The sequence below is a fragment of the Syngnathus acus genome, chromosome 15, assembly GCF_901709675.1.
Source record: "Syngnathus acus chromosome 15, fSynAcu1.2, whole genome shotgun sequence".
Classification (NCBI taxonomy): domain Eukaryota; kingdom Metazoa; phylum Chordata; class Actinopteri; order Syngnathiformes; family Syngnathidae; genus Syngnathus; species Syngnathus acus.
The window spans coordinates 3,370,362-3,397,494 of NC_051100.1; the positions used below are offsets into that span (position 1 = coordinate 3,370,362).

The 27,133-nt window shown below is 42.0% G+C and overlaps 2 protein-coding genes and 1 long non-coding RNA gene across 5 annotated transcripts; 1 reads left to right on the forward strand and 2 right to left on the reverse strand.

Moving 5' to 3' along the window:
- Positions 1 to 2,380: 2,380 nt before the first annotated feature.
- On the forward strand, positions 2,381 to 4,263 carry LOC119134623 (tubulin polymerization-promoting protein family member 3-like). Of its 2 annotated transcripts, none has more exons than XM_037271457.1 (4): positions 2,381 to 2,465; positions 3,138 to 3,333; positions 3,414 to 3,567; positions 3,755 to 4,263. In XM_037271457.1, exons 2-4 carry the CDS (start codon positions 3,146 to 3,148, stop codon positions 3,941 to 3,943), a joined length of 531 nt encoding a protein of 176 aa, XP_037127352.1. In that variant the 5' UTR covers positions 2,381 to 2,465; positions 3,138 to 3,145; the 3' UTR covers positions 3,944 to 4,263. The 2 variants fall into 2 exon arrangements, with proteins under 2 accessions (XP_037127352.1, XP_037127353.1); XM_037271458.1 differs by having other exon boundaries at positions 2,400 to 2,432.
- Positions 4,264 to 4,606: 343 nt separating this feature from the next.
- efemp1 (EGF containing fibulin extracellular matrix protein 1) lies at positions 4,607 to 16,865 on the reverse strand. Of its 2 annotated transcripts, XM_037271455.1 has the most exons (11): positions 16,725 to 16,865; positions 16,392 to 16,489; positions 15,762 to 15,807; positions 15,318 to 15,581; positions 7,754 to 7,876; positions 7,493 to 7,612; positions 6,969 to 7,088; positions 6,736 to 6,855; positions 5,648 to 5,774; positions 5,395 to 5,587; positions 4,607 to 5,278 (listed from the first exon to the last, which is right to left on the reverse strand). In XM_037271455.1, exons 2-11 carry the CDS (start codon positions 16,473 to 16,475, stop codon positions 5,117 to 5,119), a joined length of 1,359 nt encoding a protein of 452 aa, XP_037127350.1. In that variant the 5' UTR covers positions 16,476 to 16,489; positions 16,725 to 16,865; the 3' UTR covers positions 4,607 to 5,116. The 2 variants fall into 2 exon arrangements, with proteins under 2 accessions (XP_037127350.1, XP_037127351.1); XM_037271456.1 differs by lacking the exons at positions 7,493 to 7,612; positions 7,754 to 7,876 and having other exon boundaries at positions 16,725 to 16,864.
- A 557-nt stretch (positions 16,866 to 17,422) lies between these two features.
- LOC119134624 lies at positions 17,423 to 26,709 on the reverse strand. Its single transcript, XR_005100378.1, has 3 exons — positions 26,570 to 26,709; positions 23,927 to 23,981; positions 17,423 to 19,457 (listed from the first exon to the last, which is right to left on the reverse strand). It is a non-coding gene; the product is annotated as an uncharacterized LOC119134624 (long non-coding RNA).
- Positions 26,710 to 27,133: the final 424 nt, after the last annotated feature.

Genomic DNA, 27,133 nt, shown 5'->3' on the forward strand with positions numbered 1-27,133 from the left:
GCCCTGGGAACGTTATTCGTGCTTGGGATTCCAATGCTGCACCTGAGCTGCAATGCTGCGGAATGTAATGGGCACTGACACTGGTTTAATGAGTGCATGTACACCCAGGGCCAAATGCAATTACAAGCTCCCACAAGCAAGCATCAATAAAAAAAAGAAAGAGCAGAGAAAGAGTGAGACAGAGAGACAGCTGTGAACAGCCATTCATGGCTAACGTTAGCTGAAGCTAATAGACGAAATGCTTCATATTGAACACTGACGTTCTTTCTTTAACAATCGAGCCGCTGAGAATTATTGCAGGCTAATTCCATTTTTTTGTCATTTTGCAGAAGAGTGATTTCAAGTTTTATAGCTGCAATAAAAATCGCTTGGATTTATATCCTGGTGATTTATATGGCAGTGATTACTTCTGGATACGGGGATTCTCAGCTTTTGGCTTTTTGCCAGACGTAATGATTAAAGACAAGAAACGAGATTCGTAGAATGTGTAATCCCATTCGGTACATAAATCGTTTTTCTTCGACTGTTATATTTTTATGATCACAAGAAACTGAAATTGTAATCCCTAAATAATTGGGACTAATTTCCCAGCCTTTTAAAATCTTCAATCTCCGTGCCGAGTGCAACAATGAACTGCCTCCTATATGTCAAAATTAACGAAATATTAGCTGTCAGTATGATAAAGTGCATTACAGATTACAACCTCAATAACAAACCAGCTAAATTAGTACCTCTGCAACAGTGTCAATCAAACCTGAACATTATCAAAGCTGTAAAGGCATAACTGTTGTGGCACTACATTCTTTTGTTTACCTAATGTTGCGGCTGATTATTATTTTGGCATGCTCCTTGACAGAAAAACAAGATCATAAAGTATAAAATGAGGGATGAGAATGAACTGATGGTTGCTTGAAAGAAGAGAAAAAAAAAAGCTGTTAATGCTTGGCAAGGCAGCAACGTGCACCCTGCTCGGACAAGTCAACAAAACCTTGCTGGTATGCCGAATATTTTTGGTAGGCATAGATACGAGGCCGCCGAGGAATTTGATCAGGCGACGAGCCAGCCAGCCAGCTAGCCAGCCAACCTCCAGCTCATTATTATTACCCGCGGCAGCAGCAGCAGCAGCAACACACCCTGCTGCATCCATAACCCTTTACCGCACCCCTCACCCACTTGTCTTGATGGCTGTCACTCATGCATGCGCTCACGCCCACGCATGCAATCGGCATTTAGGAAAAAAGGAAAAGTTGAGTCGGTGGTTTTAAAACGAACCCGTTTATCACATGAGGTACATTCCAGACTAGTGTTGCACAGAGGTCCGACAAGATCAATGTCTACTCGTAAAATAATTCAAACGTTTCATTTTTAATAACCACACTCTCAGTCTATGCTGATGTAGTATCGGAAGTGTCGCGCTTCAACCAGTCGTACATGCAAGCTCCAATACAACCGATGACGGAGCAAATATTACAAAGGCAGAATTTGTGATAGAGCTCTTGTATTGGATCTCATTAGATTGCATGGGCATTGAACTCAACCCTCAATGGGCCCTCTGATAAGAATAAAGATTTTCTCACCGATATGAACTTGCAGCATGCTAGCTATAATCGCCATGTGTTTGGCCTTGTAATTATGTCATAACTCAAAGGCTTCCCTGGTGAGCTACCAAAAAAAAAAAAAAAAAAAAACAGGTTCATGGTTGTTCTCTGAGGAGTGGGCCCATTAATTGTCAGGATATAATTACACCGTCACCACCCTCAGGGTCTGTGTTAAGTTAAAGTAATAAGAGAATGTATGTTTTACTTATCATAAAACAAGACTGGGTTGCAACACTAACACATTCCCCATAAAACAACAACACAAATCGAAAGAGAATAACCATCATTCATTTTTCACTCCAAGTCTCTTCATTTTGTAGCACTTCTCTGGGCAACACTGCTTCCAGTATATATGTATGAACATTTATTTTTTTTGTCCAATCAGATTTCAGCCTCTGTGTTGCCATGTCAAACTTATCTGGCCAGAGCCTTTAGCATCACTAGTGCTGGTCAAAAGCTGGAAATCATGAGACAACGTTGCTTTAATTATGTAATCATATAAATTCCTATTTCTGGCTTGAAACCATCTTTTAAAACCCTAACTTTGTTGAAACCCTAATTTTGAACCCCTTTGAGTGGGACGATGACAACTATCACTCGCAATCCCTAATGACTAAATCTATAATCGCAACGTGATGTACGTCAATGCGCCAAAATAATATAAACAAAGGCGCGTTGCTATGACGTCAAAAAAGTGACCATTAATTAAACATAATGAACGTTTTGAAACGTTTTCACTTTGTTTGCGTTTCTGCTGCTTGTGCTTGCCGATTAACGGGACTGCTTCATTTCAAATTTTGGCTTCGTCATATAGAAAAGAACAACAACTTCAAGGTTTGTTTCTTGAAAACTACAAACACGATCTAGGCAATGTAAAAGAGATCGTTAGCAATATCAAATGACGATACATTTCCGTTTAAAATGTCATTAAGGGACCTTTGTTGTTGATTGACGCATGCTGTCGTAAATCTGGAAAGCTGATTTCGGCTTCTTTCGGCTTTTCACGTCTTTCGATATAGTAACCAATACCACCGAGTGAGGCGTTCACATTTCCTTCGCTGCCTCGGAAATTAGAGCGTTCGCAGAAGAAGAAAGCGGCCCGTAGTAAATTATGTAACATTAAAAATGCATCTACAGTTTCTGTTGAAAACCAAAAAGAAGTAACAGGCCACGACATTTTGAACTTGAACTAAAATAAAAATAAAGGGCTTGAGACATTTAATTCTCCCCAGTTTTATTTTACATAGTATTTTAAAATAGTGCCACATCTTTCAGTAGTTTTATTTTTCTACATTTGGTACATTGTCAAATTCTATTTTATGTTCTGGTTCTACATTTCGTTTGACTTAGTTTACTTGTTCGACTTCTCCTGGTTCAACTTTTTTTACTCCTACTTACTACTACATTTGGTTATACAAAGTACTTCTTTTTTTAATTTCTTTTGGTTCTTACGTCTTCTTTTTCTCTGCAACTTCAGTTCTAGCATTTCTGGCTCTACTTCTACGGTTGTGATCTGATTTATTTGTTTATTTTTTACAGGCTAAGTGATGGCAGAGAACCTGGACTCGGAGGCGCTGTTGAATGCGTTCAGCCGTTTTGCAGTCTATGGAGACACCAAGGCCAGCGGAAAGGAAATGAACGGGAAGAACTGGTCCAAACTCTGCAAGGACTGCAAGATCATCGACGGCAAAAGCATCACCGGAACTGACGTCGATATTGTCTTCTCCAAAGTCAAGTGAGAACATCTGTCTGCACTGCGTTTTCCCGTGCAGTATTCAATGAGTGAAGTATTTGTGTGTATTTACATGTGCGTAGGCAAAAGTCAGCCCGTGTGATCACCTTTAACGAGTTCCAGCAAGCTCTGCAGGAATTGGCGATTAAGAGGTTCAAGACCAAAGGCCGTGACGAGGCCATCATGGCCATCTACAAGATGGTAGAGGGCGGAGAGCCTACCCAGTTTGGAGTCACGGTCAGAAAAACAACAACATAGATCACGTCTTGAGAGTCTATCTAGTAAAGGAGTTAATATTGTTAGCGAGAAGGTTAGCATTAGCGGTAGCATTGAAATTAGGGTTAGCGTTCGAGTCTACAAATGTAACTTTAGTCAATCCCACTGTGGTTGTGTAAATTTGTTGCTGTTTTTTTGTGTTGCTCAGAAAACCGTAAAGGCCGGCGGAGTAGACCGTCTGACGGACACGTCTTTGTACACCGGGTCGCACAAGGAGCGCTTTGACGAGAGCGGGCAAGGACGAGGACGCGAAGGACGAGAGGACGTTGTCAACAACACGGGTTGCTCCTCTAAAAATGAAGGATCGTACGATAAGAAAATGAAGAACGAAAAATGAATCCAACACACAAACAGGAAGTGTAAGCAGCCTTCAACTTTGACCCTTACATCTCAATGTGTGTTACTTTGTGTCAGGTGACTGAAAGAAAATAAAGACTTCTTGTCTCGACTTAACATGCGTGTGAGTAATTGACAATATTTTGAGACATGGTTTTGCCATGAGAACAAAAAAATAGCAGCACTACTTCTGAGAGTCTTAAAAACTCATCGAGAATTCAACTGAGTTCTTAGAAATCAAATTTTATTCCACGATATATAACTTTTGCTCTTCCGAGTACAAACATTCGATATAAGATATTTAAAAAAATATATTTTAAACAGAACCCAAAAAATATAAACAATATATGGAAAGTATGAACGGCTGGATTAGTGCTGTGCCTGATGGGGGATTTTTGCTCCTGTCTCTTTAAGGCACGATGGTGGATGACCAAGTTACAATAATATATTTTTTTAAGTGAGTTAAGGACATATATATATATACACACACATACACACGCACACGTCCTACATATGTGCTGCATTAAAGTGCCACAACTGTGACGTGTGAAGCAACACTGGGGCCGAGTGACCCGCAGGCCGACCCGTTTGCTAGCTTGCGTCCATATTTCCTGTTATTGGCGTTGGAAGTGCATCGGCGCAAAGTATAAACAGCTCGGCCACATTAAGGACGCCCTTTGAGGCAGCTTCTTTTTTTTTTTTTTTTTCCTCGCAAACACACACACTGATTTGTTACCTAGCTATGTACATGACTTAATGCGTATGAAGCAAGCGACTCACTGGCAGGCGACTCTTTGAAGCTTTCTGGGAAATTGTTACTCATGCAAAAGAAATGATTTTGTAATGTAAAATGTTTTAAAATAATCGTTCCTTACCTTTGGGTCGAACTTCTAGACAGGTTTTAATGAATCAATATGGATTTGTCAATAAATGTTTTATATTAGTCTCGTTTTCAACAGGGGTGTGTAGACTTATTCTATCCCGATATAAATGGCTTGCCACAGTGCTGTGTAATAATAAAAAAAAATCATCACCGTGCATCCATTAGACTTCTTCATCATGATGTGGTGGCGACATGCGAGGGTTCCTATTTTATGAAGAATAACGTAAGGTACGAGAATTTGACAGTATGCTAGGCGGAGACAGACATTGGCTGCGTTACGGCGGCGGGCGCTCAGAAGGCGTACGCCCCCACGATGATGGTGAGCCTCAGCAGGGAGCTGGAGTGGTAGTTCATGGTCAGGTGGTGCGTGATCATCTCCAGGTCCACCACGTACTCCCTGGGGCCTGACAGAGGCTTGGTGAGCACCAGCATGGCGCTGGCGTTGCTGGAACGCTGCGGGAACAAGGAGATCAATAGGCCACGCCCCTTAAAGGCATAATCTAACAAACAAATACATTAATCACGTGTACGTTCTCTTTGGTGGTCCCTCAAAAAACTGGACGACTTACCCGGAGGAAGAAGTCGCCCGCCTCGTTTCCGGCTTTGATCCGGAAGGTGTTGTGCGTGTTGGCGTAGATGTTGGTGGCTTGGATTTGGAAGATGTCGGCGGGCACGGGCCGCTCGGCTTGGATGCTCATGTACTTGTAGACGATGGACGGCGGCAGGCCCTGGCATTCGGCCGGAGAGCGGCAGATGCAGCGGCTGGCAAAACGCAAAACAACTTTTACTAAAAGAGCGACAACCTAGGCAGCGTTGACCTACTTTTCCGAGGATTGGGTGTAAGGTGCCTCGCAGGGGTTTCTGGGATAGCAACGGAAGCCACCGTAGTAGTTCCAGCACGTCTCGTCATCTTGGCAGTTGTGTGTGCCCGTCTCACACTCGTTCACGTCTAGTCATCACATAAGAAACAACTTCATGTTAGAGTAGAACATGATTTTTAACATGATCATTATTGTTTTTGGAATGATAGCCATTGTTGTTAATAATCAACATCTTTGGGGATTATAATAAATCCTAATTCATGCTTCGCCATCGTATGATTGATTGCAAACTGCTCAAGTTGCTATCTGTTAGGCTCGAGTCGTAGTTCTGGGGGAACCCTGCACGGCTGACGGCAGTTACGCAAAGAAGTATTAGAGGCGAGGTCGTGAAAAAAAAAATAAAAAAGCTCGGTCACAGGTCATCCAAACCACAGGTCTATTTGCGGCACAGTGACGTGGATTCATCTCCTCCCTTGCACAAGCGGCAGGATTCATGGGCGCCCATCGAGAAGCCTGCACCTGACCGAGGCAGCGAGGGCAAAAACATAACATCAAATAAATCCACTTCAAAAAACTAACACAGAGCGTGTGTGGATTCACTGAGGTGGCTTAGTGGGGGGAAACACTATGTTGATGTGTTAGTGGCTTGTTGTGCTGTTTCAGAAGGGAGGCTGGGTTCTAATCATGAGCGAGGCGTAATAATTCACATTGATTGTCTGGCAGCGTCAATAATGTCAAACATTTACATATATTATTGCCTTACAGGTAATAAAGGTTCTACTGGGCCAAAGTACTGTCAGCAAGGATCTCTAGTACTAATCTAAACTGGTTCAAGTTCTATCTCGAGGACAAGATATACTTTGACATTTGTAGTAGCATCTCAGACCAAATGCTATGACCAGTGGTGTTCCCCAGGGGTCAATCCATGGTCCCCTATTGTTTAATCTGTACATACTTTGATGGATGGATGGATGGATGGATGGATGGATGGATGGATGGATGGATGGATGGATGATACATTTATGTGAAATAAAAATATGTTGGTTAGTGCTAGACAAGAGAACCGAATGACGGAGGATGTTGCAGTACCTTGACACAACCTGTTGCCCTGCAGTTGGTATCCCTCTGGGCACTCGCATGAGTAACTTCCAGGACTGTTGATGCACTGGTACTGACACATGTAGTTGGAGAAACTGCATTCATCAATGTCTGCAGGAAACATCAACACGCATGATGATGTCATGACACACTACTCGTAAAAAGGTCATCCCAAAAAGGTTCGAGTGCAATACCGATCCAAATCCCAATTGTATGGCGTTTACCTTGGCAGGAGACCAAGTCCGAGGCCAGCTCGTGGCCTTGGTTGCACTGGCATAAGAATGAACCAATCAGGTTGTAGCAGTGATGCTGACATGGACTCTGCGCGTCGCATTCGTTGACGTCTGACAAAGTGACATGACTTGTTAAGACACACATTCCAAATTCATGTGGAATTCATTAATTCGGTAATTGCAGTAGCAGCAGTGGCAGTGTGTCAGCAGGAGGACTTGATGCTCATTTCATTTAAGATTATTTCCAAAGCAGAGGTCACACGTCTGTGCACAACTTTTTGTTTTTTATGAATAATCTTGGTTAAATGTATATTTAAAATGTTCCCAACTAAGTCATGATTTAGTCCTCATGTGTGAGGTCTTATTTCCTGGTCCTTGCAAACATTGGCTCACTTGGCCTTTGTATTATTGAACCTGGCGGAAGACGAATACAACGTTACTATCAACGAAGCGTACCGTGCTGCTTGTATGACTTCCAAACACACGCATGCGGATGCGTCCTCTGCGTGACTTACCGACGCAGCTGTGGTTGTTACTGGCCAACCGGTGACCTGCATTGCACTCGCAGTAGTACGAACCCTGAGTATTCACACACGTGTGCATGCAGTAGTGGGACAGCGCACACTCGTCTCTGTCTGCAGACACACACACACACACACGCTTCTATATAAAAGGATCCTTTGAGGGTCTTTCAATTAACTGCCTTGGAGTCATTTGCAAAAATCATAATACAGCACGTGTGTATTTTGATGTTTTAGTAAACGACAAAGACTGACCTACACATTGGTCTCTGTTCCTCTGATAGCCCGCAGGACACTGGCAGCTGTACGAGCCTCTGGTGTTGAAGCAAGTTTGCTCAGGCCCGCAAGTGTGTCGGCCCGTGGTGCATTCGTCTATGTCTGTGCTCCACACATCACACACACACAAACACACACGGGTGTACTGAAACATATGGCAACAAAGCCAACATGCTATGGGCAAGGAGAGTTTTTTTTTTTCTGCCGTGAAAACGACCTGTGGGGGCTCTGCTGACCTGGTCACGCAGTGCACGGATCGTAAACCCAAACGGGAAAAATCAGGCGGGTAAAAACAAACACACATGGCTCGTCATTTCGGGTGACAAGTGGGTGCCTTGTTTTTTATTCTCAACAAACGAGAGTCAATTTAGAAATCTTTGGGCGTTGCCAGAGGCAATTTCTTTGCTATGTGGTGTTAGCCAAAAATGTGATTCTTGCGCAAAAACACTCTCAAGGATCTGCTGTAGGCCACTACTCACGCCTAAACCCTCACGCAGAGATGCTCCAGCTGCTGATGTCACTCCCTAGGCCACGCCCCTTTAAGGCATACATCCATCACATGCAGTTATGCAATTGGGTAATTTTTGTCTTTATTTTAAATAAGCACGATCTGATTGCAATCTGTGTTTCTTCAAACTCATGAGATAAAACTTACAGTATATGATTGACTGTTGCACCCCCCCAACCTCCAACGTCAACACACACACACACACGAGAAGAGCGTCCAAGACACGCCCATCCACTCTCATCTCAGCAGGCCTCCTGGGTGGTCCTCCCAATGAAGACAGCCATTGGGCATCAGTTTCACAGTATGTCAAGTGAGTTATACCTCACACACAAACACACAGAATTGGGAAAGAGGGAGTCGTTATTTTTGTGATTTGGCATCTGCGCCGACCAAAAATAGTGCAAAAAAAAGTTTGCACTGAGTGGAAAAAGCTAAAAATGTGCTGTTGCTGCTGTTTGTAGCTTTGAACAATGCCACTTAAAAAGCCGAAAACCCGTCGAAAGAAAGTTTGACATCATTGTTCAGGTTACAGTCCACATTATCATTTGCACAAATTGTTTTGTTTGTATCCAAATAGTGTGAGTCCCGACTCGTCATTTTTGTCATGATGATTTTGCCATGTAAATGCACCCGCAGCAGAGAAGAACAAAGCGTTTAAGCGTGTTGACAGACAAAAAAAAAGTAGGCCGGTCCAAAAGGGCAAGTTGAGAGACATCGGGTGCAAACTTCATACGGGCACAGACAAGACTACAGGATGAAAGCAGCGCTGTGCCGGGAAATCCAAACTCACTGATGTGGCTTGGAAGGCACCTGCGACAGACTTCCGTATCAAGCAGTTAAAAAGAAAAAAAAAAATGGCAGCACTTCCCGACTCTCTATGTGGTCGCTCTATACTGGATCTAATCAATGTCAGTAAATGTACTTTAAAGCCGGGATCAAGTCAGGACCACACCTTCGGGTTGACGGTATTTGGTGATTCACACAGACTGGAAATGGCGCGCCTCCTGTCAGCAGACTCAGACGATTAAAAGAAATTGACGTCACAACGCAACAACTGGAGCAATAACATCTTTATTAAATTATTTTTTTTTTTAAATAATCTGCAGCTCACCTCATGGATCTCGTGGCAAAATAAGTTTTATTTCAATTCTTGCAGATGTGGGAAGGAGGATTTTAGGGATTGGTGGCCTATATTTGTCCAAACACTTTTTTTTTTTTTTAATTTAATATATGACTCAAGAAGGTTATTGGACTTTATTTAGGGTGACAATTCCGAATGAGCCTAAAATACATGTGACCTTAATCTGACTTTCTGTTCAATTTGAAGTGTTTCAGGACTTTTTGCACCGCTTACGCTTCTCTTCAATTTTTTATTTTTAAAAATCCCATTTGATCTTAGAGTATGTCATCAGTTCCTCCCAACAGAGAGACGAATAAAACTTGCAATATAGCACAAACGCGAACAACAAACCGCTTGAGCTACAATCCAACTGAGTCAGCATTTTCTGACATTTTCTTTCTCTGACATCAAGATGAACTCGAGCACCGTTTGGCTTGTCATGATTAAGAAGAGAGAACCTGGCGTACACTACATCGAAAAGTCAATTATTATTACACGTGTGGGAGGCAAAGAAAGCTCGAAATAAAAGACATATGTGCAGCCCGGGAACATCTCACTAACTAACTGCTACTTTGTCGCTGAGCCTTTGATACGCAGCCAGTGTGTGTGTGTGTGTGTGTGTGTAGGGGGGGGGGGCCTCCCGGGTCTTATAAAGCCCCCCCAACCCCAACTTACCGCATGGAGTAAGTCCATAGAGTTGACACATAAAACCTTTTTTTATTTATTTTATTTATATAACTGCAACAAGCCACCAAAAGTGATGATGTGTGAGGTCATCCGCATTTTCTCGACACAGCTTTCTTGTTAGCAACACGCTCGAGCGAGGCTTTCCAGGGGACAAGTGGAAGTGGAAAGAATGAGGAGAGAGAGGGGAAAAAAAAAGAAAAAGGGTGGAGGACTTTTTTTTTTTTGGTTGTTGTTGAAGATTTGAAGTTAGATTTACGGCGTGATGTCAGAGTTTTAAAACTCCCTTCGCTCTTTTTCGGGATTAATTCTAAAGGCCTCGTGGGAGTTTTGGAGAGGGAGCTCAAAGAATGTGTGCGTATGTGTGTGTGTGTGTGGTAGTTTTGGATATTATATTATTTATTATAGATAGTTTTTATTTTAGTGTCTTGTTAGTTTATTTTCTTATAAATGCTTCATTTTAGTTTTGTTTTTCTTAGTTTTAGTATTTGTTTGAGTTTTTCCAATGATTTTCTTAAACAATAATGATTACTTTTGTTAGCCTGATAGTATAATTCTTCCATAAGTCCTTTTTTTACCTTTGTCACAATGTGAAACAGAAATTTGATGTGCCAGTGAACAGAGAACAAGCCAAAAAGTACGTGGTGCTTTCTTTTTTTCACTGCGGATTTATTCCTGACATGACAGGGCCTGTTGTAATTATCACTTGAGAGTATTTAGTCTTGTTTTCACTGAAGCCATCGCGATGGAAAAGCAGGAGGAGATCCAAGGAACGGTTTGGACAGTGTTGGATGGGGGATTATTGGATGATTGAATCTTTGCAAAGAAGAAGAAGGGGGAGGGGGGGGGCAAGAATTGCAATACGAGTGTAAAAAAAAAAAAGATCACTGAGCTGTGTTTTTACCAGCCGCTGTAACATTATGTTCTTAATATAAAAATAACCTCTTAATTTAAATAAAGATTTGATTAAAATTGATTGCACTTGAAAGGTAAATAAAATGCATCAAAATAAAAGTTTAATAAAAAACGCCTCTTTAAGAATAAATGCAAATGTGTTGAATGTCAAAGTTAAATACAACTGAACTGATTATTTTATGCACCACTAGGGGGAGCCGTGTACCATTGTTGCTTCACGTACCGCATGTTGAGAACCACTGCTTGAGCGTGCTTAGCCAATTTGTTTGTTTTGCATGCATATTCTCATGAAAAGCAGTTTAGACAGAAAACAAAAAATGGGAGTGTTTCCCTTTCAAAGCAAGTTGCAGCTTAAGGCAGATAAGAAAATCAAAAGAAGTGAAGCCATAAATCTTATTCGCATTAGAGTGGGAAATATTTCTGTTATTTTGTTGAGAGGGGAGTTTTAGTTACACTTAAAGGCCAGCTCACATTGATTTGTGCTCACAAAAGGTCAGAAACATTCTGATTTGAACCAGTAACATTTCCCCTCTTCTGCTCCCTGGGACGAAACTTTTTGTGAAATTTTCATATTTTTTGTGGGAGACTTTAAAATAACTAAAATAGCCCTCACATATTGTCGGTGAAAATGGAAACTAAAAACCTTTTGAATAGCAGAACGCAAAATTAAATAGAGAAGCTCTGAGATTGGCTAAATAAAAAGGAAAATAAAGTGCTTGCCGGGGATTTATAAGCAGCGTGTGTTGATTTCCTGACATGAGGTCAACGGAAAGATCAGCACACGGTGAGCAGATGAACGGAGGAAGCAGCTGGCCTCTGGACAGTGCCCAACAACAACAGCAGAACAACAGTTTTGTGGACACGTTCTCCTTGGACACCGCACAGAAGTGCCGCTCCCCAAGCACCCATCGCTGATGTCAGCAAGCGGTGAAAAACACCAAAAGCTGTCTCCACCATGGATACGCGTGCCGTAAGAAAAATTCTTCCTTCGGGTTATTCTTTCTTTCAAGTGCAAAAGTGAGAAAGGAAAATTGATTTTCTCTTTGATAGGAACAGAATCATCCCAACAATCCGGAATGCACTGTTGTCAAATGCCCGATTTAGCTCTCTTGAACAGTGGTTGTGAAACTCTTCTTTATTTGAAGCTGCATGACTGTCACACTGCCTCCTGGTGGACAGGTCGCACATACTAAAATGTGCTTCGATAAATGAATCATGATGAAATGTCTTCACATTGTACTTAATTATGTGTTTTTATAAAGTGCAATATTATGGAGTGCCTAAACCAACTCCTCCATTTAATAAAACAAAACAAAAAATTCAAAACCGCAATTTAAAGAAACATAAAAAAACTATTTTAGGAAGCGTAAAACTAAAACCTTTATATCTGTTTTTTTTAAATGGTACAGTAGTACTTCACTCCTTGTGGGTGGTTGTGGAACGAATCGCGTTCATGGTCATAAAAACAAGGTCGCGTGTCTCCTTCCACCAAAAATCAGCAGGCTGTCAACTCAAAAGTTGAAACTGTGAAGGCAGCGTGGCGTTCTGCTCCCCCCCCCCCTCCCTGTACTCATTCCCCCCGCCTGCATTCCTGCTTCCCGCAGATCGATGTGATGCTTATCTGTCAAGGTGGTGAGTAATTCTTACCATCACAAAAGATGGGAACAAATGAAAAAAAAAAACTCTCTGACATTCCAGAGATATTCTTCCAGAGCCAATGCATGCTAACGGAAAAAATTCTGTGCGCTTAGCAGGAAAAAATGAAGTGTACAGGTTACTCTTGTCACCCAGGGGTCTTAGCGGCACTCGTATTTGGAAAAGATTTCCGTGGTAAGGATGTTGCTCAAGTTTGCCAGGCATGCGGGTGCTAATGTGGCCGGCGTGACCTCAGTGAAAGCAGACGAGTCAACGATAGGGGCAAGTCTATTCTTGCCCCACGCTGCTGTGAATGTCTAATTTCAACCATGACAAATACAACGATGCCTTCACTTACTATCATTATTTGTGTTTTTGTTGACTTTGTTTTGATTCGATTTTGTTTTGTCACGATTTCCTTGTTCTCGTCAGCCACGTTCCTTGTATTAACCAATCGGCTCATTCCAGCCACTTATATCGTGTTTTATAAAAAGCATCAGGCGGTATTGTGATGGACCAAGTTGCCTTTTAGGGTGGTCTTGGTGAGCATCCTAAAATAATAAGGCTAACCGCTTGTCAACACTGCTAATGACTAATTAGACCACTTTTGATGGACAACATTCGTTTGCGGGAGAAGGTGATCTCACCGCTGCTGGAAATAAGACTTAATATGCATGAATAAGACTTACAGCCAGCCACTTGTGGCCATCTTCCCTCGTGTGCGTGTGTTTAGTGGGTGGGCGAGGTCATGGAAATGCAAGTATCATTAAGCTGTCACACTCGCACTTAAGTTTTATAGCTTATGTGGCTGTTGCATTTGCAAGTGCCAATTTGTGTCACTACAACAACAAACTGACTGGGTTCAACTTGAAGGTCAAGTTTTTTTTTTTTTTTTGCTTGTCAAAAGATATCTGCAGGCTAATCATTAATAAATAAAGAAGCTACTTTTAGTGCTGTGTATAACTCAACAAGAAGCTGCCTTCATGTGTTACTCCTAAGTTGTATTAAAATATCTGCTGACGAAATGCTAACTGTTTGGGTCAATAGCGTTTTCCGTTTTATGTTAGCATTAAGCTAGCAGATGACATTGTTTGGTCGTTTTTAAACACAATGTTTATTTGCTTTGTGTTGAAAGAGTTTTAGGAATCTCAACAACAAGTAACATAGCATAGTTTGACAAGTACAAAATATAGCTAGCTGCATTCAAATGTAGTAATAGTCAAACAAAAACTGTGGCAAAATACTCCCGAAAAGTACGGACACCTAATCAAGTATTTGAACTTCCCAACACTGCTCTTTCTTGTCATATCATCATTTTTCTGTTGAAAACACTCCTTTGGCAGTCCAACTAGTGGAAAATTGGCCGTGTTCTTTCCCCCACCGAGCGTTTCGCTGATCTCTCGGTTTATTCGCCACACACGCGACATGGAGTCACCGGAAAACAAGCGGAGCGGCCTGTCAAAAGCCGTGACGTTATTACGAGCTTTTCTGCGGTCAGGCGTTCGCTCCCACACTTTTCATGTTTCTCATCATTTTTTTTTTCTCTTCTACCCAGCCTGACGCTGCACTCCTGTTTTTGACTCAACAGCAGTAAGCGCTGCCATGTTTTACGCCCCAATAAAAACACATGAGGAACACCATCACACGGATCGTTACTTTAGGTGTAAAAAAGTACATTTGTTACTTTTGTTTTTACGCCCGCAGCCGCTCGCCACATGCCTGCTGGAGTTACACCGCCGAACAAGTTTTGTGACAAATACATTCGTATGAAAAAAAGAAATAATAATTGGTATAGAATGAGTGATGAGTATTTGAGCCACTGAGAACAGGCTAACTCCATGTTTGTAGTTTTCAAGCGAACCGCAGAAATAAATAGAGGCATTTTAATTTGAAGTGCCTTTCATTAAAATTAAAAAAAGAAGTTCTGATGTTCTAGCAGGCTTTTTTTTTTTTTAGACAAAATGTTAAGAACCAGAGTGGTCAAAAAGTTTAAGCTACCCCAGAGAGCAGAGCATATTCGTTAGCTTGTTGAGGTGAAGCCAAAAACATCATGCCGCAAGCAAGTGGTTTACAAAATGTGACATCACACAAACTTGCAACACATCTGGCGCACACGCGTGCATTTGTCACGCAGATGGATGAACGCTTCACCTCTGGAGCGCTCCAGTCATTAACACGTAATTATCGAATACCGGCCTGGCTCGGAGATGCACGCTCCTGCTGTATTTGGCCAAGTGCAACAGAGGCATACTGATGATATTTTGGGAGATAAGGAGCCCCTTCAGGCCAAATATTTTTGAAGCGTGTCGAGTACGGCGGTGCTACGCAGATGTCAGGGACGGACGATTCCAATCGGCAAGCGAGGTGTTGTAAACCGCCTTGGCTTCCAGTCAATTTTATCAAACGGTGAGATGTTTAAAAGTGAAATGCTAATGCTCAGTCTCATTTCTCATGATGTTAGCATTAGCACTAAGCGCTTGTTTTAAACAAGCAATTCTGTTGAGTTGGACGAAAGACTATCAAGAACATCCTCCAAGGGTGGCATCGTGCCAAAAGGTCAAAGGTGACATAAGGTGGAAAACTGCTATTTTAATGACTTCAATAAGGAAGCTAATTTACACTCCTGCTGACTGACTGACCACAGCACGTAATTCTGCATTTTCATAAATAAACACTCTTACCTCTGCAGATGTTCGTCTCGTCCGGCATGAAGCCAGCGGAGCAGCGGACCGTCGTCCGACTGCCGTAAGAGACTCGGCCGGGGAACACCCGAGCGGGCTGCGGCTGGCTGGGCGGCGCGGCGGGCTCTTGAGGAGGCGCCTCCTCACCCTCCTTGTTGATGAAGATGCGAGCGCTCTTGGGCAGGCACAGGTAGCCACCGTAGTGGTTGATGCACTGCATGCCTCCCTTGCAAGCGTCATTCAGCAGGACGCACTCGTCAATGTCTAAATGGAACACAATATATGTGATAAATATGCTGTAGGCCATATATGCTATGTTTTCTTATTTATAACTATCTAAGAACTTGATTATTATTGAACTATGACATTTAACTGTTTTTAAAAAAAATGAACACAGTGAAGATAAAAATCAATAATTTGGTAATATTCACAAAGCAGTCTCACCTTTGCACTGCTCACTAACACTGTCATACTCATAACCTTCAGTGCACTGTGAAGAAAACACAATTGCATTAAAAACATAAATATATATAATGGGTTTGTAATAACTTTGAGTTTCTGACTATATTAGAGTAAATTTTGTTTTGTTTTTTACCTCAATGTATTTCATTTCAATTAGCTTGAAGAGCAGGTTTGCTAGTTTTTATTTGGGGGGAAATGATTCGTTTTAATTTAGTTTTTTATGTAAGGAGTATTTGTCGAGTGCAAGATTAAAAATGTACTTACTGCCCTCGTGACGTCACTCACATGGCCACACCCCTCAAAATCACACAAGCCTGATGCACAGTTGTGACTTTTTCCAACACAGTATTCAGTCTTTATATCAGAGGTACTTTTTATTAGTATGTTCATTTGTTTAAAAAAAAATTGCTATCAAAATTATTTGGGGCAGTGAGGGGGCTAGAACAGATGAATGGAATTTTAATTAATTTCATATTTAACTGATTCATGAATTATGTTAACTGCCTAAAGGAAATATAAAACTTTGTATTGGTTGTTGGATGGTCAAATCAGTTCCCATTCCACCGCATTCTTATTGTTATCATTCTACTTGTATTTATTTATTTTGCTTACCGAGTAGGAGATAGGCTCCTGAGCCTCCTGGGGGAGGACGCAGGAGAAAAGAGCAGCGAGGAGACCCACGCAGATCCACAACATATTGATGACAGTCACTGCGGGGGTGAGACAAAGAGAGGGAGAGAAAGGAAGAGAGTCAAGTTTTAATAGCATGTATGATGACGTCTTGAACGAGTCCTGACATCTCCTGTAATGTCATGTTGATGCTGGAATCTGGGGGAATGTGAACGCGAAAAATGAAGGATCGCGGCACCAAAACCGTGCGTAAATACGCACGAGTGGGTAGAACATGCGTGGGTTAAAAAAGAAAAAGAATGATCGATACTTTACCTGGCGAGCTCAAACAAGTGGTTCCAAATCAGAGGGCGTGGAGGTGTTAAGTGTTGTTTTGCGAAGATGGTGAGCGAGTTGAGCAGTATTTGGGATGAACACGAGTGGGGTGAGGGGATGACATGCAGGGGGCGGGAGGCGGGGGGCGGTGTGCCGGCCAGGTTGGGTCTCGCTCACCGGGCTGTAAACCCAAATCCACGAAACAGGTGGAAACAGTGACCTCTATTGGCAGTAGGTGGTATTGCATACAGGAAATGCCCATTTCACTGTACTTGTTCATTCAATTTTTACATTATATTATACTAGCTGAATTTATATTCAAGTCATATTTATTTATATCTATAGTACATTTATTACATTTGTATTTTTTAAATTGATATATTCCTATTTTAAATGAATAAATGTAAGTTTTTTTTTTTATTAAGCAAAGCCTCCGTAAAAGACTGCAACGGCGTCCTCCAGCGACAATTTGTGGTACTGCAGACGCTGTCTCTGGGGGTGGTTCCAAGCATTCTTGTTCAACTGTCACTCGTGATTCCACGCCTAGTGACACGCCCCCCCCCACGCCAGATTCGAGTCAAAAGTGTGCAATTCAAAAAAAGATTTGAACCTGGAAAAAAAAACTGAATTTGAAAAGACAAGAGTTGCACCTGAAAAAGAAGAGATGTGAATCTGAAAATATAAAACATGCAACTGAGAAAAAAAGAAAACCACAATCTTGAAAAATAAAAGGTGAAACCTGAAAATAAATATTTTAGCCAAAACATTTACCAAAGTGAAGCAAAGCTATTTTCAACTCGAAAAAACTTTCCATACAAGTATTTTTATTTTAAATATTTTATTTTCATTTTTCAAGTTTCAAGCTCAACGCGTTTATTTTCAGTTTCAAGTTTTATATTTTGCAAATACGAGTTTTGTTTATTCGAGAACAAAACATTTGACCCATTTTTGTTTATTATAATTTGATCTTGTTAATATTCCTCCATCATCTTTGGAGGGGGCTTGTGTCATGCAAATGCTGACCTTCTCCTAAGGGTGGTCAGCAGGTGGTCGAGGCCAGTGATGTGTCATCAGCTTTTGGGAAGTTTACAAGAACATCTGCTGCCATGAGGTCACTTCCTGCTCATCCAAGAATGAGAGCTGGGGGCAAAAAAATGGGTGGCTCCATGGGTGGGTGATCCATTAGCGACGTTTCTTTCGATGCTGAAGGCAATGCATCAGGTACTGTTGGCATTTGGAGAGTGAGCCAATCAGTTCCTGATGCAGTATCATCCACATCAGAAAGTTCTTCTTCATCTCATCATCGTCAAGTGAGTAAGGAGAAGAAAACGAACCGGTTCTCAACTCGAGGCGTGAGGCCCAACTGTAGGACTCAGTCTGGCTTGCTGGTGGACCAAGTGACATTGGACTTTAATTGAAAAAAAACGTGTTCGAAGGCATATTTTGTGCTATAAAGGAAATTGTAGAGCGCATACTGATCAAATTAAAATGTATTGGACATAATATAATGCATTAAATACTTTTTTCTAATTGCTAAAAGATAAAATGCAAAATGTTTAGTTTTTTTCTGAGGTAGTACATAAAGTTTGAGAACCACTGTTACACTACACTTTACTCTGAATTAATTTTTGGGGCTCCTTTATCCACCTCTATGCTAATGCTATGCTAAGGCAATTATTGGCAAAAATGAAAACCTTTTAAAGTGTGTAGCACCTTAATGGCCATGGGAAAATTTGGCCCCAGTGTACAGTCCACATCACTGTAAGTCAAGATGGCAGCGCAAGCATCTGCAAAGTGAGTGCATGCAAATCCGAGAGAGGCATGCATTATGAAAAGAGGCTGCGCTTCAAAAGACTTTTTTTGGGTAACCCCAGAAAATGGGAAGGAGGGTGGTGAGGAAGAGCAGACAGGTCTTGGTGAGAGGCTCTTGTGTAATCGCAGTGACATCTTCATTGAGGGCCCGCGGTCTTCTCGCCGCAGAAAGGGCGTCGCTGATGCCGCTCGATGGGCGCGGGAGAGCGAGAGGCCGCGGCGCCGCGTTTAGCATAATCCCAGAGGCCATTGTGAGAGGAGCAAGTGAACGACTCACAGTTGCCAGCTGAGATTTCACCAAAACACGGCAGAATAGATGTGGACGGAGGCGGGACGAGACAGTGGGGATAACACAAGAGGAGGCGAAGACGCAGCCTCGAGGAGGGAAATGCAGCTATGTTTAACCCTCTGGGCCATTTTCATCCTTTTTTTGGAAGCATTTGAACAAAGCTGATGCATCGCTTCATTTTCTAACAACTCTTTGAGTCAAAATGAATACTTATGAGGTTGGCAAAATATTCGAAACACCTAATGACGACGATAAGGCCACAATTGTGAGGCAAACTGCAGAATCTCTCCAGGTGATTGTGAGAATAAAAAGCACCTTCACAGTTGCCTGCAGAGATTACCCAGTCGGCCACGTCAATGGTGGCGAGGACGTATCCGAGTCAATTGGCAGCAGATGGTTAACGCAGATCACAAAGAAAGGACAGCTATGACCGATATCCCCGGCCTAACACCGCCCCCTCGTGCCGAAAGGTCCTTTGTTACCATGGTGACCAGGGCAAGGCACGTGCCTGGCCATTGTTGAGGTGTATCCTCCAGGGTTGAACGGCACGCCCGCTTAGGGGTCAGATGTCACTGTGGCCTCTCTGTGAGGTCACCACTCACCAGTCTTCAACCTTTGACCCACCGCAAACACTGAAACAAATTGAGAAAAGAGGACGAGATGAACATTTGTTTAACTTTTGTGTGCACAGAGACAGGAGAGTAAAGGCAGGTGATTCTACTGCTCCTATACTGTCTATGGACACTGTAAAAAATAACTAGATACTGCAGTATGTCTCCCCCTTGTGGTGATCTGTAACCAAAACATCTACTGTATTTATTTCAGTCATATTTATTATATTTAATGTAGGGAGAATTGTTATTTAGCTCAACTGCACTCACCCAGCATCAAATATTAATATTGTCCATTGTCACATTTCAAACTGAATTGGTGTTATGTTTATATTTTCACCATCATTTGAAACCAATTACAATTTCTTTATTATGGTTTCCATGAATCCTTTTTTTTAAAGCTTTGAAGTGTAGAAGAACTCGATACATTTAAAGTACAATTGAGTTCTTCAATTTGAACTTTTAAAAAAAATCTGTAAACAACCCTTTGTTCACATATTTTGAAACTTTCCTTCCTGACAATTCACAGGGCATTCGAGGATATTGTCGGGGTCACCGGGTTGTGAAAAAAATGTTGCTCGGACGTTAACAAAAGCAAAATCTTAAGTTTATTAAACGGAACAGGCTGACAGTCCCGACTTTGTTAGGCGCTAAATGAACAGAGTGGTTTTGACAGGCCTAACCTCTTAAGCTTCGGGTCCCACTGAGCTCGGCACAGCTAGAGCTAAATGCCATCTGTCCCAAAATCTTCAGCACCCCACCCCCTCAAAAAAAAATACTGCCCCCTCAAACAGTTTAGCAGAGTAGTGTAAGTTGTGGTACCCAATCAAATAAATAATGATTTAAAATAAATACTGAACAGCACGAGTCATTCAGGTTTGGTAATCGGCAAAAGGTGAATTCGTTGAATTTGTTGTTTTTAAAAACATTCAGAAGTGACTTGGGCAATTATGCAAGTAGGCTAATGATGTGTAGCCCAAAATGCTATATCATTAGCATAGTTGCCTAAATCATACAAATGGCCATCATCAGGCCCAGAGAGTTCATCCAAGTGTGGCCCAAAATGCTATACAGTTAGCGTATTAGCATAGTTTCCTAAACCATACTTATGGCCATCATCAGGCCCAAAAACTTCATCCAAGTATGGTCTCTCGTGTTAGTGTAACTCGTTACGGACGAGCCGCTCACATCTATTGTCTCCCTCAGTTAGTCTCTCACTGCGACTCAACGGATATTTGAGGGATTCCGTCTTGACAGTTCTTTTACGCTTTACTGACCTCAGCGTGTACATGGGTCCGAACAATGCGGTAATGATATCATCCTATGAACTTTAGTCTTAGGCGCCATTCAAAAGCGGGTGTCCATTCCGTTAGCTGTCAGCCAACGTTAAGAGCAATAAAATGACCCCGGTGCCCTGGAGGCAATGTGTGCGCTTTAGCACTTCATTAAGGCCCCGAGGACCTCCGCTGCACAATCAATTGTCTTGGGCCCAAACAAAAAGACTGACGCATTGCATCAGCTGGAGGTAAATTTATCAAAGAAAGGCCAATACAATGGCCGGACCAGCCCAAATTATGAAACAGGTCTGGAAGGGGCCTCCTGCTGATGCACCATATTGTTCTGTTTGTTGACGCTCCAGTTTTTGGACTTGAGGGTGTGTGATTCAGATGGGAAGCACATCAGAGCTCATGTGAATGTTTTAGACCAAGGGTGTCAAACTCATTTTCATCGCAGGCCACATTGTAGTTAGGGTTACCCTCAGAGGGCCGTTATGACCCTGAAAATCATTAACAACCTCATTAATATTAAGTAGGGTAGAACTGAGTAAAAGGCGTGGTTTTAATCCTAAAAATATTATCAAAAGGATTGAACATCAACACAGTGTTTACACATCGTAATAAAACTACTTATGACTCAAAATGTATTGCAAGCATGTGAGAAATAAAATTGTACCTCAATAAATGTGTATGTTTTTAGAATGAAATACTTATGTATTGAATTTAAAAGTTAAATATAACTGAATTGCATTTAGACAGCGATTCTTTGGTATACCACTAGAGGGAGCCCTAGAGCATTTGCCTAAAGGAGACTTCAATTTGGAGTTGGAAAACAATGAAACTTAATCGAATGACATGATGCATTTGTATGATTTTCCTCAGAGAGAAAACGTGATGAGAATTTGGCCGGGAATAAAAATGACTGACATCGGTGCTTCTGGTGACCCCATGACAACATCTCTCTATTCGTTTTTTTTGCCAAGTGTGTACTGGCTACAAACAATTGGCATCTCCGTGAACTGATGTGACATTTGTACCGCTCCTAGATTTACCATTAGGAGTCCTGCCGAAAGAGTGAAAGGGGAGCGAAGGGGAAAAAAAAAAATGAATGGAGAAAGCGAGCGGGTTGACGCATGGTAGAGTTGATGTGACAGAGGAAACTGCACGGGGTCATGTCATTCCCGCCACACTGTTCAGGTAACTGACTAGAAACAAAAATCAGTCCATGCACTCCTCCCATTTAGTTTGAATCTAAGTAGTTCTTTCTTGACATAAACTTAAGGGTGTGCACACTTGTGCAACTTGATTTGTTGTTTTTCCTCGAGGGCGGTGGTTTCTTGTACTCCATATCAAATTCGAGGTTTAAGAAGAGGTGTCAGATTTTTTTATTTAAATCATATTCTGCTCTCAAGTCATAATGTCTATTTTAACAAATATGACAAAAGTGTTCTTATGTTTCCAAATCACAAACTCAATCTTTAAATCCCATGGGAACTTTTCAACTTTGAAATTTCCACGCCAAATTCCATCACAATCAAATGCAAAACTTGATAACCTTGTTTTCACCTCAGACAAAGCAGCGAGGCTTTCTTTTTTTTCGCGTCTGAACACGGGAGCACGTGGTTGACCGCAAGCTACGAGGAATCCCCAGCGTCACGGGAAGCCAGACGGCGACTTCCATTTGCGGGGGATTTTTTTTTATTAGATTTTTTCTCCCCGTGTACTGTATAACCCCTGGAACGGCACACAGGCTGTTGGCAAAAAGTCCAACATTAAATTAGTGCCGTTTCACAGGATTACTCAATGAGCATTTTATTGGGTACAAGCAGTTAGCGCATGACCTTTACAAAGAGCATTTGTGCACATTACAACAGCCGAGCGCTATTAGAGGACAAGGCCACGTGTTCGCTTTTGATACCACGATTGTAAATTAGCATTCGTATCGATGAACAAATTAAAGTAGGGGTGCCAAATAGTGACATCTTTCAAAGCCGGGAACTTTACGCGGAAATTAAGACGACATTTTAAAATGGTATTTTAAAAATGACTGATTAGACTGTTCATGCTTGCGGGGGATCGTTTTATTTTGATGAAATCAGAGAAACCTCACTAATTTGTATTTTCTTGACCTCTTAAAAGTCTCACCCGAGCAAGCGTGGAGAATAATTAGCAGTGGAAATGATTACTTGAAGTAATATATCTGGCATGTCTAATGATTCAGGGAAGTAAAGAATAAATTTAAAAAAAAAAAACAGTACGCTAACCTTATTCCTTCTACAAAAAAATGATGTTGATTCAGTTGTGCTAGATATTATCGAAGTCATTTTAACTAATGCACGTGAACCCGTCAGCTGATCAAACTAACCGGGAAGACCTTGAGCGTGCGATTGATCACCGACTTGTTATCGACATTGCAGGCGCATGCATATACACCTGCCGTTTGTCACACGCCCTCCACCCGGCCACACTTGCGACATTGCGTGACGCAAACAAGCCAGCTTTTCATTATCCAAGGTCTTGACAAGAGCTTCTCAAAACCAGATGGGCAGTACCCACAAGATGGACTCATGTAGTTTTGATTTCTTCTCCCACTACACATTTGAAAAACATGCATTGATGACTTTAAATTGTTCAGAAGTCGTTCACCTCGCCTCTAAGTAAGAATGGATACAAAGATTGTTCTTAAAAGATAATCTTTACACGAGGGGTTTGGAACCGACAACCCGTGGGCCACATACGGCCCCATGAGAGCATTTGATGTGGCCTGCCATGCGATAAACCAAACTACAGAGGAACCGTTCAAATGACAAATGTTACTTGAATCATAATTTTGCATAAATTGAGTTCGTAAAAATGAAAATGCCGTCTGATTAAAACAAGCTTCGCCTACCTAACGCGTAGACTACAAAATAAAAAGGATAACTTACAAAACTAAAATCACAGAAGCTCCAGTAGCTATTTAATATTTCTATGGAATACTTTTAATTTTCTATATAAAATATTATGATATAAAAACTCTCAAATTTCCTTGGCCCTGCTGATTCAGTTGCGAGCTTCCAAACTTTTACAGGGACAATGTGCCTCATGTGCATTTCTTTTTTTTTTTTGATTGATGTTCTCTGTCTGTGCGAGCGCTGACCAAGCAACACAAACATCTTCCCCGCCACACTTAAATGCGATAACATGCGGTCTACATCCAGTGCTGAGACGTACCTTTTAATAACGACGCTCAATCGCGACCTCAACCTTGCTCACTTCCATCTTGGCTCTGTTGGATCACAAATAAAAAGAAAACATTACATTTTGATGACACTATTTCGCAACACCCTCCCCTCCGCTCCATAAGTTTTGATTTCCCGTCATCAAATGCCGAGACTGGGCTCCATGGTCTGGCTTTAGGCCCAGCGTAATGCTGACAACCAGCTAATGTCGGCCAAGCGAGGGGGAGGCATCAAGAGATGCTAAAACACAAGCAAGGTGGGATGCACTTATCCGCAGTGAGGTCTTGAGTATCTATCCAGATCGAGGATGGAAGAAGTTATTCCACTCGGGGCCTCATACAGAAAAAAAAAATTGGAAGATTGGGGTGGAGTAGGAAAGACGCTGAAAAATTTTGTCGTTGTAGCTAAGTGGTTTAACATATTTGACGAAAAACAAAACTGTCGAAATCTCGCTGTGATCGGTGACAAAAAAGAATTGCGTCTTCTTCGCAACAAAGTGCTTTGGAAATCATTTACACATTGTGGTACTCCCAAATCATGATTTATGAATTTTTGGTGAATTTTTCAGAGAATCTTCTCCGTCTACTATATAAAAACATCTTACTAATCAGAAAATAAGAATTTTGAGTGGACGTTTTAAGGGACTATATATAATATTTTACAACTCTTAAAAAAAAAAAAAAAAAGGAAAATATCCTCATCTCTTCTAACATTTTCTAGTAAAAATTTGACCAAAATAATGAATGAAATTCTTCACTATTTTTCATTTCGAAGGAAGAAAAAAATGTGTGCTATTTTCGGCACCCGCCTTTTGTGGTACCATTCTGATACAGGCCAAGGGGGGGGAAAAAACTGCATAGCGGGGTTGGAAATGGCCCCCCAGGCTGGACCCCGATATAGATAAATGGATACTTTGTAATAGTATTTAGTTACAGCACTTTGTACAGCACTTACTTGGAACAGGAGAGTTTTGTACAATTTGTTTTTACTCGATTAATAGGATACAGGACGTGAATATTGCTGCCGAGTTTCTTTCGGTCATCGTTCGAGTGTTGCAACAAAGCATTTGCATGTTTAAAATAAATGGATGTCTCAAATAGTCGAAAAACGTTCCCCAAAAAGGCCCAAATTGTTTCAGTTTAACAAATGAAAACGGTAGTAAAAAAAAAAGGAATGATGGAGCGAGCCTATTTTTTTTTTCGGGGTTCCCTTTTCATGCCGCATGGCGCTGAAAAGGGTGTGGCTTGTAGAATGTGCGAAAACAAACCCCAACCTTCATGTTGGGTTCCATATTTGCGCTTTGGGGATTATCTTTCGGAAGGGAAAACAAACATCATCCAAGTTAGCCCAAACAACCAAATCTTTTTTTTTTTTTTGGTCCATATGTCGGATCGTATCAACCCTTCAGTGCTTAGCAACACATGCAAATGAGCATCGATATGAGCAACGGGCCAACTGATTGATGATGCAAACCTCGCTACAGCCTTGTTGGCGACCCCTGACTCCTGCTGCCTTCGGGGGTTAAACTTATTACCCTTTGACTTTTGTGACCTTTGCTGTAAAAATAAATAAATAAAAGATTGAAGGATGACCACCTCTCTGGGCCAGAGCGTGTCCGGAGGGGCTGACCATCCAAAACCCAAGAGGGAGTTGACCCCGTTGCTGCCACACGCTCGCTCCCTGGCTAATACTATTAGCAGGTCAATACAAGCTCATGTGTGATTTCGGAGAGAGGGGGTGGAGCATATTTTTTTTTGTGTGGGGGGGGGGGTGAGCAGAAGAAAGGGATGTGTGCATATGGAAATGAAAGAATGTTTGTATACTGTAAATTGAATTTATCTTAATGGTAAAGATGGAGTGTTTAGAATATAAAAGGCCGGATAGAGACATTATCAATAAAGTTAGGCGACAAAACATATGGAAGGAAAACATCAGCCAAGTTAAGGGGTTCGGGTTAGCGTTGGTCAAAGTTGAAAAGAATACAACAATACCGCAATTACCAAATTGGCTAGCATGCAGAATTGTCCGTGGGCGACACGTGGAGTCCGATTTGTAATCCAAAGGGAGTATTGGGTGCCTGCCAATTTTAGAGGCAAGCAGTCACTGGTCTGACTGGCTCATTCTTTTCAATGCATCTGGACACACAATTATTAACAACTACATGAAATTTGCCACGTCATCAAACAAGCTAAATATCCAGCGGAACGTGCACCGGGAATATGCGCAGATTGTATACACGAGCCACATTATAGATCATTCAAGTACATGAGGGAAAATGGCCATAATAAATTTAACAAAGAGAACTGATTGCACATTTTTTTGACTCAGATAGCGGAACAGATCAGACACTTCCACGGGCCCCATGTGGCCCACGAGCCATAGATTGCCTAGCCATGCTCTACATAATTTTGGTTTTTTAAAATTACAACTTATCCAATCATACAAGCAAATGCAGGTTACAAGAAAGTGAACAAGCATGGAGGGAAACCCGCACATCCACACGCCACCACCGCATGCATGCTGACCGATTAGGCGACCCACGAGAGGAAATCCCCAACAATGCAGGAGGCAAACTTTACGGGCAGACGAAAGTATACAAGAGGATAAACAAAAAAAAAAAAAACGGGAATAGTACCGTCATGAAGCATCCATGAGGAGGAGGAGGAAGAGGAGATGCAGGGTGGGACACCTGCAGACGCTGGCGTGTGCTCCCTCCTCAGCCGCTGCTCCCCTCATGGAGTGGAATGCATGTATGAGCCAGAAAAGAAGTGAGTGGATGTTTGTGTGTCAATGGGGAGGGTGGGGGGGGAATCCGACCCCTCCCCTCTTCCTCTTCCTTCTTCTTGGGACTGCCTCCTCTAAGGGATGGAGGGGTAGGTGGGGCCACTGCACTAAAGCAAGCGCACACACAATTTTGCTATGCTCCTTCATTTTCACATTCTTTCCCGCCTCGTGCTTCCCTCTCAATCCCGAGACCCCCCCCCCCCACCCCTCGACTGTACGGTCTTATTAACATGCTCTCATTCATCCCGAAGTGTGTGTGTGTGTGGGGGGGGCTTACAGTATATGCCGTTTATAGCTGGTGGTGCTCTAGAACTTGCTCCACTCCAGCACGTCCCATCGTAATTGAGCGGGACGAGGGTGGTGTCAGATAGAAAGCAGAAAAAAAACTGAAAGGGAGATGAAGGCGATGAGTGGT

Coding starts and splice junctions, on each gene's coding strand:
- LOC119134623 (XM_037271457.1), top strand. CDS start 3,146: ATGGCAGAGAACCTGGACTCGGAGGCGCTGTTGAATGCGTTCAGCCGT. Junction 3,334..3,413: donor ATTGTCTTCTCCAAAGTCAA/GTGAGAACATCT, acceptor ACATGTGCGTAG/GCAAAAGTCAGCCCGTGTGA. Junction 3,568..3,754: donor CTACCCAGTTTGGAGTCACG/GTCAGAAAAACA, acceptor TGTGTTGCTCAG/AAAACCGTAAAGGCCGGCGG.
- efemp1 (XM_037271455.1), bottom strand. CDS start 16,475: ATGTTGTGGATCTGCGTGGGTCTCCTCGCTGCTCTTTTCTCCTGCGTC. Junction 15,582..15,761: donor TGTTAGTGAGCAGTGCAAAG/GTGAGACTGCTT, acceptor TGTTCCATTTAG/ACATTGACGAGTGCGTCCTG. Junction 7,089..7,492: donor TAACAACCACAGCTGCGTCG/GTAAGTCACGCA, acceptor TCACTTTGTCAG/ACGTCAACGAATGCGACGCG.